The sequence below is a fragment of the Schistocerca gregaria genome, chromosome 1 (assembly GCF_023897955.1).
Source record: "Schistocerca gregaria isolate iqSchGreg1 chromosome 1, iqSchGreg1.2, whole genome shotgun sequence".
Classification (NCBI taxonomy): domain Eukaryota; kingdom Metazoa; phylum Arthropoda; class Insecta; order Orthoptera; family Acrididae; genus Schistocerca; species Schistocerca gregaria.
The window spans coordinates 635,775,023-635,798,134 of NC_064920.1; the positions used below are offsets into that span (position 1 = coordinate 635,775,023).

At 39.3% G+C, this 23,112-nt stretch overlaps 1 protein-coding gene across 2 annotated transcripts in view; it reads left to right on the forward strand.

Annotated features, from left to right (window-relative positions):
- The window catches only part of LOC126360305 (polycomb group protein Pc-like), a 69,085-nt gene that overhangs the window by 25,143 nt on the left and 20,830 nt on the right, over window positions 1–23,112 (forward strand). For both annotated transcript variants that reach the window (XM_050007699.1, XM_050007698.1), the window contains one exon: window positions 21,297–21,646. In XM_050007699.1, coding sequence (XP_049863656.1) covers window positions 21,297–21,646 — 350 coding nt within the window. The remainder of the gene's footprint in view (window positions 1–21,296; window positions 21,647–23,112) is intronic.

The window sequence follows — 23,112 nt, forward strand, 5'->3', positions numbered from 1 at the left end:
AATAAAGACTTTCCCTTTCAGTTAAATTTTTGTAATTTTGATTGGTAAGAATTGATTCTCTAGAAAAGAATGTTACTGTATCCTGCTACTGCAGAATGATACCACAGCAATAAAATATAAACGAGAGGGGAAAAAAATAAAACTTTAGTGGCAAAGGAATGCGCCATTTACAGCAACAATACATCGTGCATGCACAAGCGTCTGCAAACAGCAAAATTTGTCAAAGGCTGTAGGGCAAAGACTACGTAGTACGGCATAACAATAAACTGCTTTCTATGAGCGTGACGTCCAACGGTTTACATTAGGTTCGTTTCACCAATTGCCAATGGGCGCATGCGCAGTTGACTCGCATAAGAGCAGTAACTTCTCCCGCTTCGCGCTACTTGAAGTGTGGCTGTTAGCTGTATAGGCAATAGTAGCAAGCAGCCATATGCTATTGGAAAAAAAAATAAAAAAAAATGGTCTTTCACGCCCTAGCTGCCAGATTCGCGCATGCGCAAAGTTGTCTGAGCTGTTGTGGGGAGGGGTTAGCCTCCACGTGACCCGTGTTTGCATTAAGTGATTTCGCTGTTTCCTCTTCTTTTACATCTCCTACGTCAAATGAAAACAAAACAGGTTTCTGTGGCCGGGAGCTATCAAGTGAATTAAAATACATTTACATAATTATGGAGGGCATAAATATATTTTTAGTTTCAGTTTTCTGATTTTATTTTGTTTCCAAGTTATTAGCAGTCAAGCATTAATGGCCTTGCAGAACAATGAAGTTAATTTTGTCAGTTTACTAAAGAAATTTGGCTTTATTAATCTTTTTGCTGAGGCAATCAATTTGTTTGAAACGAAGTGTTTCATTCAACAGTATTGGCTAGTTCCAATTGTTCGCTGAATTTCAAGTGCACATTTTCATCTTCTGCCTTGTATGGCATTGTGCTGTAATAAAGAACCAAATATGAGATAGTGCAGTATCAGTACTCCAAGAAAATTTGCATCCCAAAAACCCCACTGAAAAGCTTAATATCAGATGGGACCTACTTCATCGTGAATCTGGGGGGGGGGGGGGGGGGACAATGCCGAATTATGCATTTTAGTAAGGTATACAAAATTCCGATGCTCTTGGAGTATCCTCTGATGCCGCTTCTTTTTTGGTGCAATGTAAGCTCTCTTAGTGCTTGATATATACAAACATAGTGGGCTGAATATATTAAAAACAAAGATTCCAAGACTTACCAAGCGGGAAAGCGCCGGCAGACAGGCACATGAACAAAACACACAAACACACACACAGAATTACGAGCTTTCGCAACTGGCAGTTGCTTCGTCAGGAAAGAGGGAAGGAGAGGGAAAAATGAAAGGATGTGGGTTTTAAGGGAGAGGGTAAGGAGTCATTCCAATCCCGGGAGCGGAAAGACTTCCCTTAGGGGGAAAAAAAGGACAGGTGTACACTCGCACACACACACACACACACACACACACATATCCATCTGCACATACACAGACACAAGCCAAGCTTGTTCATTTTTCCCTCTCCTTCCCTCTTTCCTGACGAAGCAACTGCCAGTTGCGAAAGCTCGTAATTCTGTGTGTGTGTTTGTGTGTTTTGTTCATGTGCCTGTCTGCCGGCCCTTTCCCGCTTGGTAAGTCTTGGAATCTTTGTTTTTAATATATTTTTCCCATGTGGAAGTTTCTTTCTGTTTTATTTACATCGTCATTAATTTGAACCCAACATAGTGGGCTGCCTACACCACAGCAATGGCACACGTGCAGTAATGTCTGTCTTAGGCGCCCTCTGGCTACTGCTAAATTGAATCAGTTTCTGACAGTCTCGGGATAGTATTGCGAATGGTGATTTGAAAAGCGTTACTTTCAATCTTATTTTCTTTTTACACAAGATGAATTATGTTACGTGTGAGAAAGTGGGATGAATTTCTTAAAGCACAGTGTGTTTAAAACCGAACACTTTGAGGACCAGCCACTTACTAGAATTTCGAGCCCATCATTTTAAATTTACTGACACATTTGTTTGATGTATCTTAAGGTATAACACACGCAAAAAAGATCAATATTACATGTGAAAGCTTAGCTTGTCTTGTAGCTTATTAATCTTTTAGATCAGTATATTTATGTGGAAGCTTAGCTTTTCTTGTAGCTTTACTATATATATTCATGTAAACCATTAACTTTTCCTCTTCATGTGTTCACACTACGTAGCAGTGATCTTGCTATTGGCAGACTATAACACGTGTCCTATGCTCTCAATATCTGCTGTCATCGGCTGGCGAGATCATGTGGCATGAAATATGACTGGCTTACAAAAGGACATCGCAATCTCAATTTCAACGTTCTGTAAACTAACGTGCTGTGTTTGGTGCAATTCAAATTTATATTTTCATAATACTTAAATATGCAGCCTATATTTTGCTGCACATCAAAGGTCTTTCCAAAATTTCTCCCCTTTGTTTTCATCAAAAGTCTTTCCAAAACTTCTGTTCCGCCCTTTTTCTTTTTCGGGAAGTTCTACACCAGTGTATAAAACGTTAACCATTCAAAGGACTGATAAGTTTTACAGTTCCGAGGGGAAAATCTATGGTAAACCTACTGTCATTTAGCACGGAAAAGGTATATTTTTTAAATGGGATATCTGGAAATAATCCGGGAATTTTTTTTCCTTGTCGGCGTATACACCCTTGTAAATATGTGCAGACTGTTGTAGTACTGTTTTTCTTTTGGCACGCTGTGTAGATTTGAAGATGACATGTAGACTGTCGAAACCGGTCATGGAGGAAATAAAATAAAAATATGACAACATGCGATCTTGACTGCCAAATTCTCTTATTTGTCAAATATCAGATCACTCCCAGCAGCAACATGTGCAATTAAATTCTGATTTAAAATAGCTTTCCTGCATGAGGACACCATTACTGTATCAGTGTTAGCATCATACACACTCCCAAATAGAAGATATTGGCACGTGGAGATAAACAATTACTGAAGTTCAGTGGAGTCATCCTACTGAAAAAGCTGTCCTAGTGGTAAAACACTGAGCTCCAAACTTAATTTTTAGAGTGCCTGCAACTGTTTCACTAATGATTTAAATAATAGAACATAGTACCAGTTACGTTTTTTCTTGTGCAGCACGGTGAATTTTGAGAATTTAATCTCGTTATACAGTGCAAATATTTACTAAATAACATGTGAAGCAGAACAACACACAGACAAACATCATATCAATACCAAAAATATTTGCACTTGATAATGAGAATGAAAGTTTTTGCCATGCGTGAAAAAACATAACTTGTGCAGTGTTTCATTGGGCTCTCATTCAAAAGGGTACCAGTTAAGAACCCCATCTACCATCCAGACTTGGTACTTCCATGGCCTCCCTAAATTATTAAAGACAAATGTGTAAATCATTCCTTTTAAAGGACATGGCCAATTTTCTTCCCTAACCCGAACTTGTGCACCCATTCTCTAATATCATTGACATCAGTGGGACATAAAACCCTATCTTCCCAGAGTTATTCTCTTTCCTGTCTTAAATTTATGGAGAATCTCACATTGTGAGTAACCTGCATTACAGGTAATAAAATCTAGTTAGAGTTCTGTTTTTATAAAGGGTTAAAGGATTAGTCAATAGCTAATAGCAGACTCAAGTACCGTTATGCAGACACTTTCTATCAATGTGAGAGCTTGTAAGTGTATATCACACCAAAAGAGTGATTTGTTGAAGACAGTTGTCTATACTCTCGTCTTGAGCTAAGTTTTTGAGCCAGCTGTAGTTGTGGGACTTTCTGCCTTCCTCTATGATTTTCCTCCAACTGCTGCAGTCTTTGGTGAGCTTCTCCCATTTGTTGCAGTCAACATTAAATGCATTCATATCACACTTGATACAGTCTTTAAAGTGCAAGGCATATTTTCCAGTTGCACTCTTGGCATGTGCTGTCTCACTGAGCAGTGTGTGGTGGGGAAGATGAGAGTGGACAATATGATGTGAGTGTCCTAGCATGGTGGTGAGCCTTGGTAAATTCACTGTATTCAGGACCATTTTATTTGTCACATGGTCCTTCCAAGAGATGCCCAGAATATTTTGTAAGCACCACAGATGAAACATATCAAGCTTACATCATTTTTTTAGGATATCATTTTCAGGTGTCAGCACCATACAAGAGGGTATTCAGCATCCATGCTTGATATACGAACATTTTTGTGGTCACCATAAGTTGTTTGTTGCCCCCACACTCTTTTACAGAGCATACCAAAAGTATTCACCGCTTTGCCAGTTTTTGCGTTTATTTCTTTGTTTAGAGAAAGATGGTTGGACACTAGCAAATTAAGGTACCAGAATTTGTCAACTACATTCAACAAGGTGCCATCTAATCTTATGGTAAGCATATCTGTGTATCCTTGTGCCATGCTCATGTTCTCCTTACATTCATAGGCACAGGGAAGAGCAGGCATGAAGCAGCGAGTTCGCCCACAAGCCTTTGAAGGTTGTCTTGAGAATGTACTGTGAATGCTGCTTCATCAGTGAATAAAAGTGCTTTGTCATCGGCCCTGGTATGTAGATGGATGCCCAGGTTTGTTTCGCTGAAAGCTGCTGTGAGAAGTAACGTGAAAAAAGTACCAAACAATGTAAGGGCCACTACCCAGCCTTGACGAAATCCTCTTTCCATGAGAAAAGGAGCTGATTTGTAAAATAGTAGACATACACAATTACAGAGGAATGCCTCTAAGATCCATCGCTTACTTAATACCACAGCATAGTCTTTGCACAAGGGGAATGGCAAGGAGGTTAAGTTTGTCTTCACAAATCACCAGAGGCCGAGAAAAATACCAGGCTTGAAAAGCATATTTCGGTCGATCTCTCTCTCTCTCTCTCTCTCTCTCTCTCTCTCTCTCTCTCTCTCTCTCACACACACACACACACACACACCACCTCTCCACCCATATGCACATTATATTGCAAATAACAGGTACAACTTAAACAAGGGATACTGGAAAGGAAGTATTCCTAATGAGCCCTCACATAAAATAAATGCAAAGAATATCAGTGAGCTGCAACTTTGTCCAGATCAGTTTCTTATTACTAGACACGAAACAAAATTTCCTCTCTTACAGTCAGTAGGGCTAGAAAGAGTAGCAAATACATTCAAGGTAAAGTTTAATTGTAATAAAATCTGAGAGTGTGATACAGTCATGCAAATTGCTTACGTATATTGAGAACTTCCTGTGTAATATAAGGGTGATAGTTGTTTTTTGTGTTTATGATGCTGAACCTTCAGATTATTAGTAGCCACACACAATTACTTTTGAATGAGAATGAGTAAGTTCAACCATCGTAAAACTTGTTCTTTCACTATGACTAAATGACATTGTCATACTATCAAATAGTTTTCGATTTATGATCAAAAAATGAATAAACAAATGAAAAGCATGCAAAACTGTTTTTCAGAAAACAGATGTATGTGGCTAGCTGATCATTAACCTAAAAACAGGAACTCTGGAACATGAAAAACGTTTGGATACCTGCAAGTGAGCATGTGTGTTTGTCACAAAATCTCTATTAGACAGCAACATTGCTTGATCACTAATGGAGAAGAGATGCTCAATGACTTGAAATCACCCGGATGATATTACATACCACCAGAATAGAAACATGTTCCAATTATTATTTTGGCCACAGTAGTTATCAGAAATTGTAATGAAAGTTTTTTCTTTTATGTCGTTTGTGGTTATTGCTGTTATTATTATCATTATTATTGTTGTTGTTACTGTTACTTGTATGGATATAAATGAAGAAGTATGCATGTACACACTGCCAAGCCGTCAGCAACACCCACTCAATAATAATGTAATATTCCATGCATTTCAGGGAAATAATTGTGTGTACATGAGTTATGGTTATCTTTGTAAAACATACAAAGTTACAACAAATTTGCAAAATTACTTACATCTAAGTCATTAGGAATGTAATCAGTATACTGGATAGAGATATGAGGATCACTAAGAACACACGTGTTGTCTTGTAACTTGTCAAATGTGGCTATAATTTCAGAAGACATATGCAGGTCCCTCTTAGTGTCAGCTGTATTATTTATTGCATGTCATTATGTTCCTGCGGCATGAAGCCATTGGCATTTACCATGAAGCGTTGTCCTGACCTCTGTTGAGTGAAACTAAATATTTTTCCCGGTGTAATATACTGTGCTGCTCATAGATAGTGCCAGTTGCCCTATAACACAAAATACACAGCAGTTGCACTTTACATTCAGTTCCTGCAAGTCCCTAGTTATCAAACTCTTTAAGCTCTCAGCTCCTTTGAATTTAAACACCCGATTTAGAGCATAGGTCTCGTTCTACTTCATTTTATTAATCTCTTGCCATACCACTCAGTTTGACAAAATCCATGCCCCAGTGATTGCAGATGACTTGTGTGAAATGGGCCAGTGTGATGCACAAGACAATTGCAGTTACATCCACACTATATTTCTGTAATACAGTATTTCAAACAGTACTTCAAACGTAATTTTTACATATAAACAATGCTTTAATAGAAATTATGATCTTTGTGGGTGTTTTCGGATGTGTCTTCATCAGAAGACATTCATTAATATGATGCATAAACATGGCTATTGTCAACAAAAATGTAGTTACAAGAAGAAGTGGTTCCCTTGAATGCATTTCTAATAGTAAATTATCTAGAGCTCTAAAAATTAGTGGCCATGCATGGCATGATCGTGGTAGATGTAATGCTATCTGCATTCCTAAGTCATTTCTCTTTGTATTGTGTGTTATGTGCAAACTTTTCATGTCCTTCAGTTCTGCTGTATTTATTCAGTAACAAACATCTGTTTCCTTTCTATGCCTTTGAATTACTTTTTTGGGTAATGTATGTATCGAATAGAGCCTTTTGTTCTCAAGAGACCAACTTGTGATGTTTACATTTGGTCCACATTTCTTTCCATGAATCAGTTTTGTCAAAGTACAGCAAGGGGTTAAACACACACGGGGTCTTTCCAGTAGCTGAGGTGGAGACATATACCGTATATACTCAAATAATCCACACCCTCGAATAATCCGCGCACCCCAATTTTGAGGAAGAGGAAAAAAAATATTTTTTGCTTTAATTTGTTTTATTTATAAAATAAAATTGTTCCAACGTTATGATGTGTTCAAAAGTATGTATAATAACTACTTTGAAGCAACGCTGCTGTATAGGTTGATACATCATTAAAACGCAACCGATTCAGCGGCGTGCAGCTGGCGGGCTGGTCCATTAGACGGGAGGGCTGCCGGGGAACATTGTCCTGGCCAGCCGGGACTCTACACGTACCTACAATAGCAAAAAAAGAAATGTGAATTATCTTGTTTAAGAATTTGTTAACACGGTATGTGCAATAAAATATTTTAGTCAATACCGTTATGTTTCCTCTCTTACCACTCCATTCATCACTTTCGTCATCATCACTCCCATAGAGCGTCGTCCTCTGTTCCATCCAGTGAATTTGTGATTCCACATTTTTTGAAGGATTTTTCCACCAGTGGTTGCGGAATGGAGTCCCATGCACTTTTCACCCATTCACAAATTTGGGACAATCCAGCCGTTTGATTTTTCCACTATGGTTTTCATCAGCCATCCATTGTGTATATTGCTGTTTAAGTGCAGCTTTGAATGGCCGATTTATACACACATCTAGTGGTTGTAGGATGGATGTTAGGCCTCCAAGGATAATGACCAAGTCAATTTTCCCTTTCTGTAATTTGTCTCTCACTACCTTAGTTGTATGTCCGCAGAAGCTGTCGAGGACCAACATGTTGCGTAAATTCAGTAACGCACCAGGACGACATTGCCAAACGTGTCACCCAGTCAGTTATAAGTTTATTGTCCATCCACCCTTTTAGATTCATTCTCACTAATACCGGTATGCCTTTTACTGATATTTTCGGAATAGTTTTCCTTTTAAATATCACATAAGGTGGTAGCTTTCGTTCATCGCCAGTTACAGACAACATCACTTTACATCTTTGTTTCTCACTGCCGTCAGTTCATATCATGATGCTGGATTCTCCTTTCCTGTTCACTGTGTTGTCGAGCGGCATTTCAAAATAGACTGGCATTTGATCCGCATTACCAATTTGCAATAATATATAGGACTGTTTACGGTGCAGATTTATCACATAACGATGAAAATTCACTATTTTTTCCTCGTAATTGCCTGGAAGCCGCTGAGCAATACCAGTTTTCCTCCGGAATCCTAAATTTCGGTTGAAAAATCTTGATAGCCAGCCCCGGCTGGCTTTGAAACTGGTAATGCCTAGTTCTTTGGCTAAAGATAATGCTTTAAGTTGGCACATTTCACTCATCACCGTATTGTCGCTTCTCATCTACATAATTGCAGAGCCTTTTCTTGAGGTCCGCATGCTTCACTTTTTGGCCGCGAAATGCCCAGCGATTACTATTAGTTTCTTAAAGCTGCGTTTTAGTTTTTCGCCGGTCCCGAATACAACTCTCACTCACGTCATACTTTTTTCCTGCTGCACAGTTTCCAATATTCTCGACTTCTTCAATAATTTTCACTTTTTCTTTAGCAGTGTACGAGTGATAACGAGAAATTGTAGCCATAATTAACAAGTTTGAAGACGTTAATACTTCACTCCTAACATGCTACTGATGTGCCACAGACTGAGGCCGCAACAATGCAATAGTATAGTGGGATGTATTGTTGGAGGCGGAGCAGTACCAACAATGTTTCGAATAATCCGCACACCCCAGTTCTTCGTCCTAAAATTTGGGGGGAAAAAACGTGCGGATTATTCGAGAATATACGGTATCATCCCTGAGATATAAGTTTGACGTCTACTGTTTCTAGGTGGTCAGAAACTACTTTGCTTGAAACCCAAATTACCACATCATGTGTTGATATTGTGCATATAATGTGCTACGGAAGCAGTAGGACATGCAGGCAGCTGCACAATGGAGCTGTTGTGCAGGATGGTTAATTACACTTTTTGCCCCACCCCCCACCAACGCGCGCGCGCCCACAAACACACACACACACACACACACACACACACAGATAGAGAGAGAGAGACTTACCATTCAGGGATTTTAGTTTGTTAAGTGCCTAGCCAACAGTCTTTCAGATGTGGCAGACAAATAAGTTTATTTTTGAAATGTAGGACCCAAGGCCTCAGAATCTCATCAAGTTCGTAAAAGCAAGAGGGTTGTTCCACAGGTGTGTGTCAGGTTTACTAAACATTTGACAGGAACAAATAAAATTATTGCACATAGTTTTGTCAGTGATAATCTTAAAACAAGTATTACGCCCACTTCTCCAACTTCAGCAGAATTTTTTTTAGCTCACTAAGAGGCACTTATGACTAGTTCTTCTTCGATGCTCTCTTCCCTTCCCAATGTCTCTTGAGCCCTGCTGATAATTTCTCCTTCCTCTCATGTGAAAGGGGCTTCTGATGTTTAGGGACTCTAGGTGGTGGGGTCCAAGACACTACCATAGCACAAAATTTGGAACAATCTTCTACCTCAAGATCAGAGATCCCAGCTGAATCCGAGTCCTTTAGTAGCTCATTAAGCTACACGCTTCCAGTCTTCTAGCTTTTAACCAATGAGAAGATCATCTTGGTACGCCTTTTGTTGTCATTTTTATCTGTTTCCAGTCTTTCCCTTAGTTGCTCTAAATTCGTGAAGGTATGCAACTGAATGTAGGCAGTTTTGTTTGTTGCCATAGGCGTTTCGCTTCATTTATTTGGGAAGCATCATCAGTGGCCTGAAATACATGTTTCTTTTTATACATACAGTGAACATATGTGATGGCTATAATATACTGATATATTACATTTTGTCATGTTTTTCTCTTGCTTTTTAGGTTGTAGCACAAGTCATATTGTGAATGTATTGTTCGGTGTTACTTATGATTTCCAGTGCCGGTATTGTGTGTTCTTGGAGATGTATGTGTTGGTCTTCATGCTCCAGCTGGCCAATTTCTGGTGTTGTTGCATACACGCTTGTTATTGAGCATGTTTCACTTCCATTTGGTGATCAACAGATGTGTGTTTTCAGTGTGCAATCTTGCCAACTGTTGTGTGTTTGTCTTTTGTTTCTGTTGTGTTTGACATTTTTCATTTGTGTGTGTGTGTGTGTGTGTGTGTGTGTGTGTGTGTAATTTGCTGTGTGCCAATGTGCTATTATTATTATGTTTAATAAATATGAGTCCATGTGTCTGTATGTGTGTTTCGGGGGGGGGGGGGGGGGTGGAGAGATTCATTAATTACTTATCCAGGTTTGTTATTGTTTTGGTGGGTAGCATGATCAGGGAGGTATTGTTTATATGGATTTGGTCATTGAGTACCTTCTTTTCCATTGTAATGTCTCTTTGTATGTGAAGGTTTTCTTGCCATGCCGGGAGCTTTTTGTTGTGATTATTCACTCTGATAACAATCATGTCACATTCCATGTTGGATGGTTCATGTCCATGTTTTATCAGGTGTTCGGTGAAGGTAGAATGACTGTTTTCATATTTCCAACGTCTTATGTGTTCTTTACATTTAGTTTTAAAGTTACTGCTTGTCATCCCCAGATATACTGATTTACATTCTTGGCACACTAGCTGGTATATACCTGCTTCTTGGCATTTATCTGGTTTTTCTGTTGTTTGTAAATGTGACTGGAGTGGGTTTCTTGTTCTGTAAGCTGTTTGCAATCCCTGTTTCTTTAGTATATTTGCTTTCTTGTGTGTTACTTTGTGTTTGTGTATAAGAGTGTACCATATTTTTCCGTTACTCATGTCATGAGTGTTATTGTTTTTTTGTACTGTATGGGTGCTGTAACCATTGTTTGTGGCTGTGAGTTGTGTTGTTTGTAACTCTTTTTCATATTTTTTTTTTTTTGCTGAGTGGGATGTTATTTAGCCTGTGTAACGTGTCATAGGGCCGCTAATTTTTGATTTTGCGTTTGTTTGGATGAAGGATGTATGATTATGTCTGTGGCTGTTGACTTTCTGAAGATGTCAAATGTGGGTGTGTGTTGTTCTCTCTCTTTATTGTTATATCCAAGTTATGTTATATCCAAGTTTCCATGGTAAATTGAATATTTTTATGTATGTTGTTTACATCTGTGTGAAGTTTATCAATTTTCTCTGTTGGTTCATCTACCATACAGATTGTCATCCACAGATCTGTATCAGTAACCAATTTTGTATCCTTTCTTTGTGATGACTGTATTAAAGTTTGTGTTTTCTATGTGGTTGATGAATATGTTTGCCAGTGTTCCTAAGATTGGGGATCCCATTGGAAGCCCATCTTGTAAGTAAAATTCCTTTTCAAATTGGAAGTAATTTTGGGATGTGATTGCTTTGAGGGTTTTTGTTATTTTATGAATATTGTCTGCAGATAGTTTATTGTATGTCAGTAAGTTTTCTTCAATTAGTTTTATTGTGTCTGCAGTGGATATCGAGGTGTACATGTTCTCTACGTCAAAAGAGATGAGTGATGCTGTTTTTGGGATGTGTACATTTGTGTTAAGAGTTCATTTGTGTTTTTCACTGTTCTGCTGTTTTTCATTTCATAATGTTGCATTATGATTTTGTTAATGTGTTTTGCCACATGGTATGTTGGTGCATTCATGAAATTAATAACAGGCCTCAATGGAATGTGGGGTTTGCACACTGCAAATAACACACACACACACACACACACACACACACACACACACACAGATAAACATATATTTATTAAACAAAAAATTACACACACACACACACACACACACACACACACACACACACACACACACACACAGTAGTGGCTAATAAAAAAGAAAAAGAGAAGAAAAGGTTGAAAATATGGGAAGAAATGGTGAATAAAAAGGAGATTTTAAAATCGTTAATGACCGTGAAAAAGGGAAAGAATGAAAGGCAAATCAGACTTCGAATTACATTAAAGCTATCGGACTTCGTGATTCAGAAAAGCTATTGGTGGGGTGGTCCTTGTGGCGTTTCTGAGCAAAGTAACCCGGGTTGTACCGATTATTCTCATGTCTCCTATTGCGGTTGTTGTTGTACTGTATATGGTTTTCATTTTGCATGTAGTTACCATTTTGATATGGGTAATAATTATTGTTGTTATTATTATTCCACGAATTTCTTCGGTTGTTCCTGCCGTTATACACATTTCCATTTGAATATGTTTCGCGTGCAGGCATCGTATTGTGTCGCGGCGCGGAAGGATGGTTCCGCCAACCACCATCACTACGGTTCCTTTGGGGTGGGTGCCGATTTTGGTTGCTAATATGAGTAAAATTTGAATGGCGTGAATCGCCTCTGTAAACTACGTCCATTTGCTCTAAGAAGTTTAAGAAAGTCTTAATGTCATTCTCTGGTATTCCTATTAATCTCTCTCGGTATGGAAAGGGTAAGTGGCTCTTTAAAGTGTCAATTATCGCTGGCAAGTTGGCTGGTTCGGACCAGTACAGTGTCTTGTCTACGTACCTCTCAAAGTATTGTCGTAATCTCTCTTTTTTAGGGTCATAGGTCTCGAGGTTGCACACTTCTTTCCTTAGACTCTGTTGCTCATTTTCGGACCAGAATTCGTCGAGGAAGGCTTGTTCAAAATGTTCAAACGTAAGGCATCGCCTTTTCATAGAGGCGCCCCACTTAGCTGCTCGTCCTCCCATGAGATTGGTGATGTATCTGATTTTATCGACTTCTGACCAACTATGTGGAAAAACACCGTCAAATGATCTAATAAACACAATAGGGTGGACTTGATGCTTGTCCTCACTGAAAAATGTCTGGAAATACCCATGCCTTACAAACGTGTCATCGGCCATGCCGGTTGGCATAACTGTATTGATGTGATTTGTGTCACTTGCTACTCTAGGTATTGTATCGTAATATTGTTCGTTTGGTGGAAAAGAAAGTGGCACATTGTAATTTTGATTGGAAATGGGTGATTCCACAATAGGTGTTCTGTCTGTGTCATTTGCCGTGGTTTTAGCTTTTCTGTTGTTTCCTGACGATACGTTTGCACCAATCGCCAAATATGGCACAACATTGTCTCGTAATTTTGTCACTTCATCTTCTGTGTGTTTTGTCTCGTCTTTAACATGTGTCTTTGTTTTTGAAAGTATGTTCTGTCTAATTGTTTCAAGTTTTTGGTCCAGATAGTCGTCGCACAATTTACATTCATATACAATTCTTTTGGCCTTGTTGGTGTCATTGTTTAGTGACGCGAGGTCCGCGCAGTCTTCTAATTTTTCTATCTTTTCTTTGAGGTGAGTTTGTTGAAGTACTACCATTGTGAGCTGTTGTGTAATATTTCCTACTTCTTCAGTCAGCTTTTCTTGGGTGGAGCTAGCTGAAGTGTGGGCCTGAGCTAACTCTTCCACATGGATGTTCACTTCCTGCTGCACATTAACTATGTGAGTTAACTGATTCTCACATCGGGTGATATTGTTTTTTGTTTCATGTGTGAATGTAACCAAAGTTTCTTCCTGTTTAGTGACTCGGTTGGACAATGTCTCAAATCGCTGGCTGAGCTGTTGAGTGGTGGTATTTAATTCTGTCATCTGTTTTGTCATTTGTTCAAAATTTTTGGTCATAGTATGGTTTAATACGTCAATTTTCTGACTAACGTCCCGTTTCATGTCTGCAAATAACTCTTAACAGTCGGCGCAGTTTATCAGTCTCCTATGTCCGATTTGTGTCACGTTGCTGAATTTGTCTCTTATTCAGTTCTGACATTGATGTTAACAATGGCGCTGACGGTCTAGCCTCTCGTCCATTCCACATTTCGTCATTGAAAGTCACTATCTGTGTATTATCACTAATGTTGCGAGTTTGAGGCAAAATCATTGCATTGATCTATGAACTTGTCCATGGAGAGAAACGCAGACTTTCTTGTGGGTTGAACGATGAATCTAGTTCACTTAACTCATCTGCCAAAACTATCTCTACCTTACCGCATTCTGTTTTAATGGGATGTATAATCGTAAATCAAAAAGGGAATAATATAAGTCTGATTAATAAAGATTTTACTCAAATTTAGGTTGAAATATTTTCTTGTTAATGATGGATGACCTGGAGAAAGCCAATTTACCTTCCCAATCATTATATGTATAGTCGTCAAAGGGGTGTTACTATAGTGCCACTTCTCAAAGTATTTGGTCTTGTTATACAATTTTTGTAACCCTGACTTCACTGCTGTATGCATGAGATAGCAGTGAAGTCAGGGTTACAAAAATTGGACAGCAATGACAGCATCCTTAGAGTTGCTGGTTAAGATTGCAATGTCATCTGTGAAAACAAGGCACCTTATCTCGTTTCTTCGGATCCTGACTCCAATGGTAACTGGTTTGATTCCTAGATTCCTGTGCATACTTTCCCAGGTTTTGATGACTTTTTAAGCACCAGATTAAACAGAATGGGTTATAGACAATCACCTTGTCGTACTCCCGTTTGGATGTTGAAACTCCAAGATAGTTCTTTCCTGCGCTTCACCTTAGAGGTTGTGTCTGTGAAAGTCTGTGCGTTGTAATCCACACCTCGTTCTTGGAGTACTAGGAAGAGTGTTTGGCGGTAGATGGAATCATAAGCTGTCATAAAGTCTAAGAAAACCACGGTGAAGTTTGTACTCCTATTTTGTTTTAATTGGAGACCTGCTCAGTACAGGACCTTCTGCGTCGAAATCCTCCTTTATATTCACCAATTGTTTGATCATCTTGACTTTCTACATTGTCCATTAAAATCTTGGCGAGCACTTTGCATCCTATTGGCAGCAGAGAAATCCCCTGGTAGTTGCTGAGATTGCCTTTCTTATGTAAAAGGTGTAAGATAGCTGATTTCCAGTCATCAGGGATCCTACCAGCCTCCCAACAGTCGACCAAGATCCGTTGTAGAGCCTCTATGATCATATTTCCACTTGCTTTCAGAGCTTCTGCAACAATGCCATCTTCCCTGGGTGCTCCGTTCTTAAGATGGTTGATGACATTAACAACTTGCTGTATAGTTGGTGGGTTAGATGGTAAGAGCATCACTTGAGCATTTTCAACAGGCAGTCTTTCCGTGGGCTCTTGACAATTAAGCAATTGCTCAAAATAGTTTGCCAAAAGATCCACGTTTTCGCGGTTATTACTGACCAGCTCCCTGGCTGTATTCTTAAAGTGAAGGCATTGTGGTTTATACCCTGAGGATTCCCCTCTGAAGGCCCGATAAAAGTTTCTGGTGTTGTACATTTCAAATTCCTCATCCAACTTTTCCAGTCTTGATCAACCGTAAGATCTCTTCACACACCTGATAGTCTTTCTTGTCAATTTTCACACCATTGTGAAATTCTCCCAGTCTTTGTCGTTTAGTCAAGTTCCACTTCCTCCAGGCTGTGGCACACTTAGCAACTGTGAAGTCACATTCAGAATTCCACCACCTATGACTTCGCTTCCTTCTAGGTTGTCTGAGGTTATTGGTCGCCTTGTTTACAAAGGACCTCAGTTGGTTCCAGTCTTTCATTCATTTTTGCATGATGTCCATTTTAAAGCGTTCTTCATTCTCTGTAAAGAATTGGGGATCAGTCCTTGGTGGGATTGTGGTAGGAGGTACCTTTTGATTGGGTAGTATTCGGGTCTTTATTTGCGTGAAGAAATGGTCAGAATCAACATTCCAACCTTTGTGTACTCTGACATTCGTGATGTCTTTCCTGCTCTGTACACTGATTCCAACATGATCGACTTGAAATGACCTAATAGTAGCGTTTGGTGACTGCCAAGTGGTCTGGTATCTTGCCTTTCTGGGGAATACTGTGGATATGATCTTCAATTGATACAATCTACACAGTTCAATTAAGTGTTTGCCGTTAGCATTTGTTTGTCTGTGTGTTGTCTAAGGCCCCAGTATGTCTTGATGCTGTTGTTCTTTTCCCAGTTGAGCCTGGAAGTCACCTACCAGTAGTTTGGCATGGTGATTGGGGATCTTACTGATCCCATCTTCTAGCATCTGTCAAACTTTGGACCTTTTCAGGCTTCTTGTTTTCATCATGAATTGGAGCGTGTGCATTTACAGTAGAGTATCCCTTGTTTGCTGCGTCTTAGGAGTAACACAGAGATGCATTTCCTAGCTCATGTGAATCATATGACAGAATCCATCTTATCACGTCTTATTAAAAAGGCTGTTCCAAAAACGCTGGTGCCATGTGTGTTTTTAGACGCTGGCTTCTCTTTAATTATTTTATAACCTTCCGACTGAAAAGCCGTATCATCAGTGAATCTGGTTTCTTGGACAGCCAGTCTTGAAATTTTGCTTTATTCAGGATATTAGTCAATTGCTTGAGTTTTCCGGTTTTACAGCGGGTTTGAATATTGATAGTTCCAAAGTGTGTGATAGTTTTGGGTCTCAATCAGGTGGTGATTTTAGGGAACTCTGACTTTCCGTGCATGATGACGTCAGGCTCCCCAGAATCCGAAGGCCTCAGTGCGCCACTCTTGGTGACGGGAGACAGGATACTCCCTGGGGTAGTGACATCTGCGTCAGTGTTTATCATTGTGTGTGAACTAGTAAAGGGATATACCAGGGGCGAAGGCTGAAAGCCTTCAGGGTTGGCTACTCTGAACCTTATTCAGGAGCTTTGATTACAGTGGTGTCACCACTCCCAAAGGCATTTTAGAGCTACTGCCAGGAATCATTCTGGCTGTTGCTTACATGGGGAACAGACACCCTTGGAGCTGCCTAAGATTTTGTCTTAAAAGCATGACGATCTCTGCAGAAGAGCTGATTGCAATTGGTACTTGGAATCCAAGAATGAGGAGCAGTTGAGTTAATGTTCCGCGTGGCCACTCAGCCGTTTTAATATTGATATAGATACTTTGGAATAATACTGAAAGAATGAATTTCCTATGGTACGCTTGGAGGGTCTGTCGTGGTTGTCAATTTGGTTACCTTATATAAACCAAGGAGAACATAGATTATGTTGCAGAAGTAGTTGCAATACTATCCCATTGTGAAGTCAGTCTGCACGATATGCGGCATAAAGTATCAGTTGTGTGATGTCGTAACAGAAGTTCACTCTAAATTGACATTGCATTGCTAGTATGAAGAATTACAGATGTAACGAAATGTGGTGACATACAGGGTTAAAAATGTGGGCAGTTTTTCTTATTATTGGTACAGAATCTGTCAATACAGATTTCTGTAGCTAGAGGATCACATTTTGTCTTCATAATGTATAATAACTTATACAGTTGTCAACTGGCTTTTCTTAAGATATGGATAACATATAATCACTCTAACAGTCATAAAATGAAATAGAGTTTGTCTTTTGGGATTGTTTTGGTAAATGTTGAGAAAGGTAACTGCTCAAATTGCTAATGCTAGTCATTTGGTGAATAACACTACTGTCACCAGCAAAACTCGAAATTTTTTTGGGAGAGTTATGCCCTGTGCAGTAATTTTTGATGTTCCTGTTTTGCAAAAACCAAAACAGATCTGCACAATATTATTTTAGGGAAGTAAAGTGTAAAATGATAGAAATGCTGGTTTTTGGGTCATTGTACTGAATTGTTGTATGGTTTTGTTTCTGCTCTAAGAGGGATAAATAATAATAATAAAAAAGTTAGAATTGTAGCATCATATCAAGAGTCAATCGTAGTCCTCTGGTGAACCTCCACACCTCCCTTTGCCTCTTGTGATCATAGACAAATTGCCAGCCAAAATCGAAGATACACCAGCCACAATGGTCTCAGAAAATGTTCTTCCTCGCATATTGGATGTAGAAAAGTTTAATGTAATATTAATAAACTGTTGGGGCATCCTAGGAAGGATCCCTGTATTAGAATCTCTTATTGAAAGTTATAATGCACAAACAGTGTCAGGAACAGGTTGGTTGAGACTGGAGGTGAGTGGAAGCAAAATTCTAAATTCAAATTAGAATATTCATCGTAATGGTAGGTTAAGTGCCAAAAGTGGTGGTGTTTTTATTGCAGGGAAGAATTCTGTAATATCTACTAATGTTATTATGGTTTCTGAATGTCAATAAATCTTGGTGAAGTCGGTAGATCAAAAACGATAGTGGATGCTTTTATAGACAGCGTGCCCAGGAAGAACTCACAGAATTTTGTGAATAAGTTTCCTGATGATGATGCTACTGTAATAGGGCTGACATCATCTTGCCACACAGAAAAGGAGAGTCATGTGACCAAAAATGGCGCCAGAGACTGAGTTACATGTGGCATTATTCTGAATGTCTAATACAAAAATTGCTTCAAGCAGATAGTGAGAGAACCAACTCATGAAGATAAAGTCTTAGACCTTCTCTCTGAACTTTTAGAATCAGTTAACGCAGAGTGATCATAAGGCAGTGATTGCATCAATGATGTGGGTATTACATGGATTGTTATGAAATGTAGGAAAGTATTTTTGATGAGCAAGAGTGACAGGAAACAAATTGCTGAGTATCTTAGTAGTCAACATCAAATATTTGATGCTGAGAACAAAGATATAAAGCACAAAAAAAAAAAGCATTGTTCAGTATGCCGTAGACTAGGTTTAATAACTGTGTTATATAAAACTGCTTCCTAAACAAAGAGAGCTTCACCACAGATTCCAGAGAAGTCAAAACCTATCTGACAAACATAAGCTGAATGAAGCAAAAATGAGCATAAAGGAAACTATGGGAGAAGTCCAGAATGAGATTTTCACTCTGCAGCGGAGTGTGCGCTGATATGAAACTTCCTGGCAGATTAAAACTGTGTGCCCGACCGAGACTCGAACTCGGGACCTTTGCCTTTCGCGGGCAAGTGCTCTACTAACTGAGCTACCGAAGCATGACTCACGCCCGGTACTCACAGTTTTACTTCTGCCAGTACCTCGTCTCCTACCTTCCAAACTTTACAGAAGCTCTCCTGCGAACGTTTGGTAGAGCACTTGCCTGTGAAAGGCAAAGGTCCCAAGTTCGAGTCTCGGTCGGGCACACAGTTTTAATCAGCCAGGAAATTTCATATCAGCGCACACTCCGACACTCCACTGCAGAGTGAAAATTCTCATTGTGGAAACATCCCCCAGGCTGTGGCTAAGCCATGTCTCCGCAATATCCTTTCTTTCAGGAGTGCTAGTTCTGCAAGGTTCGCAGGAGAGCTTCTGTAAAGTTTGGAAGGTAGGAGACGAGGTACTGGTGGCAGAAGTAAAGCTGTGAGTACCGGGCGTGAGTCGTGCTTCGGTAGCTCAGTTGGTCGAGCACTTGCCCGCGAAAGGCAAAGGTCCTGAGTACGATTCTCGGTCGGGCACACAGTTTTAATCTGCCAGGAAGTTTCATATGGGAGAAGTGTTCAATGACTTTAAAAGTAAAATTGTGCCATCTCATCTGACCAAAAACTGTTAAAGAGTTTTTTGTCGTATGTAAAATCAGTAATCAGATTATATAATCTCTTCAGTCACTCATGAATCATACTGGCACCGAAATGGAAGATGACAGAGAGAGGCTGAAATTCTAAATTTTATCTTCTGCAATTGTTTTACTGCAGAAGATCGTAATGTGGTTGCTGCTTTCAATCACTGTATGAACATGAAAGCCAGATATTTTGATAAGTGATTACAGAATAGGAAAGCAACTATAATCACTTGGTAGTGGAAAGGCATCAAGACCAGATGAAGTATCTGTAAGATCGTACAGAGATTATGCGAAAGAACTTGATCCCTAGTAGCAGCAGTTTCTTATAAATCACTGGAGCAATGAAGGGTACCTAGTGACTGAAAAAGTGCAGGTTATTCCCATTATCAAGAAGGGTCATAATACAGTTGCACCTAATTGTAGGCCTGTACCGCTTATGTCGGTCTGTTACAGAGTTGTGGAACAAGCTTTTATGACGATTTTGGAGAAAGAAAATCCTCTCTCATAAAATTAACATGGATATCTCAAGCCGAGATCTTGTGAAACTCAGCTCACTCTGTTCCTTTATGGGGTCCGCAGTGCTGCAGACATCACCACTCGGGTTGTTGTCATGTTCCTAGACTTCAAGAAGGCATTTGACACCGTCCTGCTCTGCTGTTTCGTGAAAAAATTATGAGATTATCGACTATTGGACCAGATTAGCAACTGTATTCAAAACTTCTTTGCAGAGAGAGCTCAACACATTCTTATTGGACCTCAATGAACAGATGTAAAGACAATTTCAGGACTACCCCGAGGAAGTGTGGAAGGAATGTTGCTGTTATAAACGATCTAGTAAAAAATGTCAGAAGCTTCATAAGGCTATACACAGACGATGCTGTTATCTGCAGGAGCTTAGCAACACCAGAAGACTGCAGCAATTTGCAAAAGGACCTGCAGAGGATTTACGAGTGGTGCAGAGACTGGCTGTTAACCCTGAATGTAAATAGATGTAACATATTGCACACACATAGGAGAAAAACTCCATTACTGTAGAACTACACTATTATGACAGATTGCTGGAAACAGCATCTTCCATAAAATATCTAAGAGTAACAGTCGGTAGCAATGAAATGTGGTACACACAAACTAATCAGTAGGAAAAACAGATCTGCTAGACTGAGATTCAGATGAAGAATCTGAAGGAAATGTAAGTCATCCCTGAAAGAAGTGGCATCAAAATAAGTTTGGTCAGTTGTTGAGTGTTCCTCGTCATTCTGCGATGCTTACCAGGTTGGACTAATAGAAGAGATATAGAAGATCGAACAAAGAGCAATGCATTGCGTCCCAGGGTCATTTAATCAATGTGAGAGCGTTACAGAGCTCAACAAACCCCAGTGACAGACTCTGTAAGATAGACATTGTGCATCATGAACTGGTTCACTACTGAAATCCTGAGAGTGTGCGTTTCAGGAAAAGTCAGGCAATATGTTACTTCCTCTCACATATGTCTCGCAAAATGACCCTAATGAGAAAATCCGAGAAATTAGAGCTAATGAAGAGGTATACCAACAATAGTTTTTCCTATGCACCATTAATGAATGGAACAGGGAAGGGGAATCAGGTATTTGTGTCAGAAGTACTGTTCACCACGCACTGTGAAGTGTCTTGCAGAGTGTAGATGTAGGTGTAGAACTGTTTCTAGTCTCAAGCTGGACAAGAGCTTTTATGTTCTTAGATTAAAGTGGTGAGTTACATATTTTTTTCATTGTGAAAGCTGTGGGCCTTATTGAACAGAAAATGTTTGGACTTAGCCACTTTTATGCCTCAGTATTGTGTCTCTCACTATCTTAAATATGTACTAAATATATCCATATTCCTATTTTGATGATTTAATTGCATTAGCAAATATTTAACTAGTATTGCCCAATATTCAGAGCCTGTACCTGTGGACACTGTGGATCCCGAACCAACAGTAACTGCTGGAGATTTGAATGAAGCAGCCAGTGAACCCGGAGAAGTGTCCGAACCACCAGTAATTACCCAAGTAAAGACCACACGTCCTCATACTCCAATTCCCACACCTGCAGTTCAGGATGCAGTAGAGACAAACACTGCTGCAACTGTGGAAGATGCAATTGCCACGCCACCTCGATGTGACACTGGCACAAAACGAAAGGCAGAAGTACTGTCCCAGGAGTCGGGTAAAATTGGGGTCACAATTACTACAAGCTGTGCATCACCTGTCTCCAAAGCACCTCGTCTTGGTTCACCACCACTTCCCTCGGTAAGTAATAGTCCTATGGATAAGTGCTTTAGGTATAATATAATTCATAAAACAACTAATTTGCAGCTAATTATGTAGAGTTTCTAAATATAATTGTTTTATGTAGTAGTGCGAACCAAAATTTGTTATTGAATTTTTTGGTGAAAGGTATCTTGGAAAGTGCTCCTTAAACGTTCTACCGGTATACACTGTAACAGTATATCTGCTTACTTGCAAACAACAAATGTGACACACTTTCTGATTGCACATCTGCAATCTGAGTGAAATCTTGAACTTCTGTTCGCTATAGAAAAAAAAAAACGAAACTGTTCAAAATTTGAACTCAGCATACGAACCAGTTGTAATTTTACAAGGTCTTGCTGAGAAGAGGTGCAAAGTATCTTGTGAGCATTTTGGCACTTTGTCAAATTTAAGGCTTTTAAAAATGAAGCTAATAGTAATTCAAAGGATGTAATTTGGTTTGGATGCACAACTTTTGTGCTGAACACAAAATTTCAGGGATGTGTCATTTTTGTGATACATTAGGTCAAAATTGGGGAAAAATAAAGTAGAATGATTTTGTGACTACAGATGACTTAATATGAGGGGCGGCCACAGCTGTGATGATACATTTCAAATGTTGAAGAGCTGTGACAAAATGATTTATTAATCACTACTAATTTTCTGACATAATCACATATTCAAGTACCAACGAATAACCTAAAGAAGATACGTAAGTAGTAATTCTAATGTAATTAGAAGGAATGTCAGTGTTGGCCGTAATTTTGATGGTTTATTGACAGCAAAATTGATTTTCGATCACATATTGACCATCTTCACACATAATGACCATCTTCAGTGCTTTTAGTGTACAAATTAAAGCTTGTAGGTGCTGGTGTCAAATTGTTATCAGTAACCAAAGCTATGAAACGATCACAGTAACTGTATCTTTATTTTCTCCTTCAAAATGTTTTCCATATCGCTGGAGAGGAATTTTTAAAATTTCAGTAGCAGATTCTGCACCAAAAACTGCTTTTACCATTTCTTCAAATTGGACATTAACAACTTATCTGCTCTTTTTTTGACCACGTAGTTATATGGAGATAAACAGTGATTAATTTACTTACAAACAATTATTCAAAATGACAGTCACAATTGAAATTCCCCCCCCCCCCCCCCCCCCCCAGTCGGTTTCAACCCGTGATGGGGTCATCTTCAGGGCAATTTACACCATTTGGTTCCTCGCTGGAGTCGTCACCCTGCCTGTGCACGGTTGGTAGCTCCAGAGCGAGCGACCAAATAGTGTAAATTGCCCTGAAGATAACCCCATTGCGGGTTGAAACCGGTTGGCAGCAAAATGAATAATGCGATTGTGACTGTCATTTTGAATAATTGACTTTTCTGCTATTGTGTGTGGTTATTTGGCCTTTACGTTAAATGTTACCTTATAGCTAGCTTCCTGTACTTTTGGCAAAATGTGCTGAAAT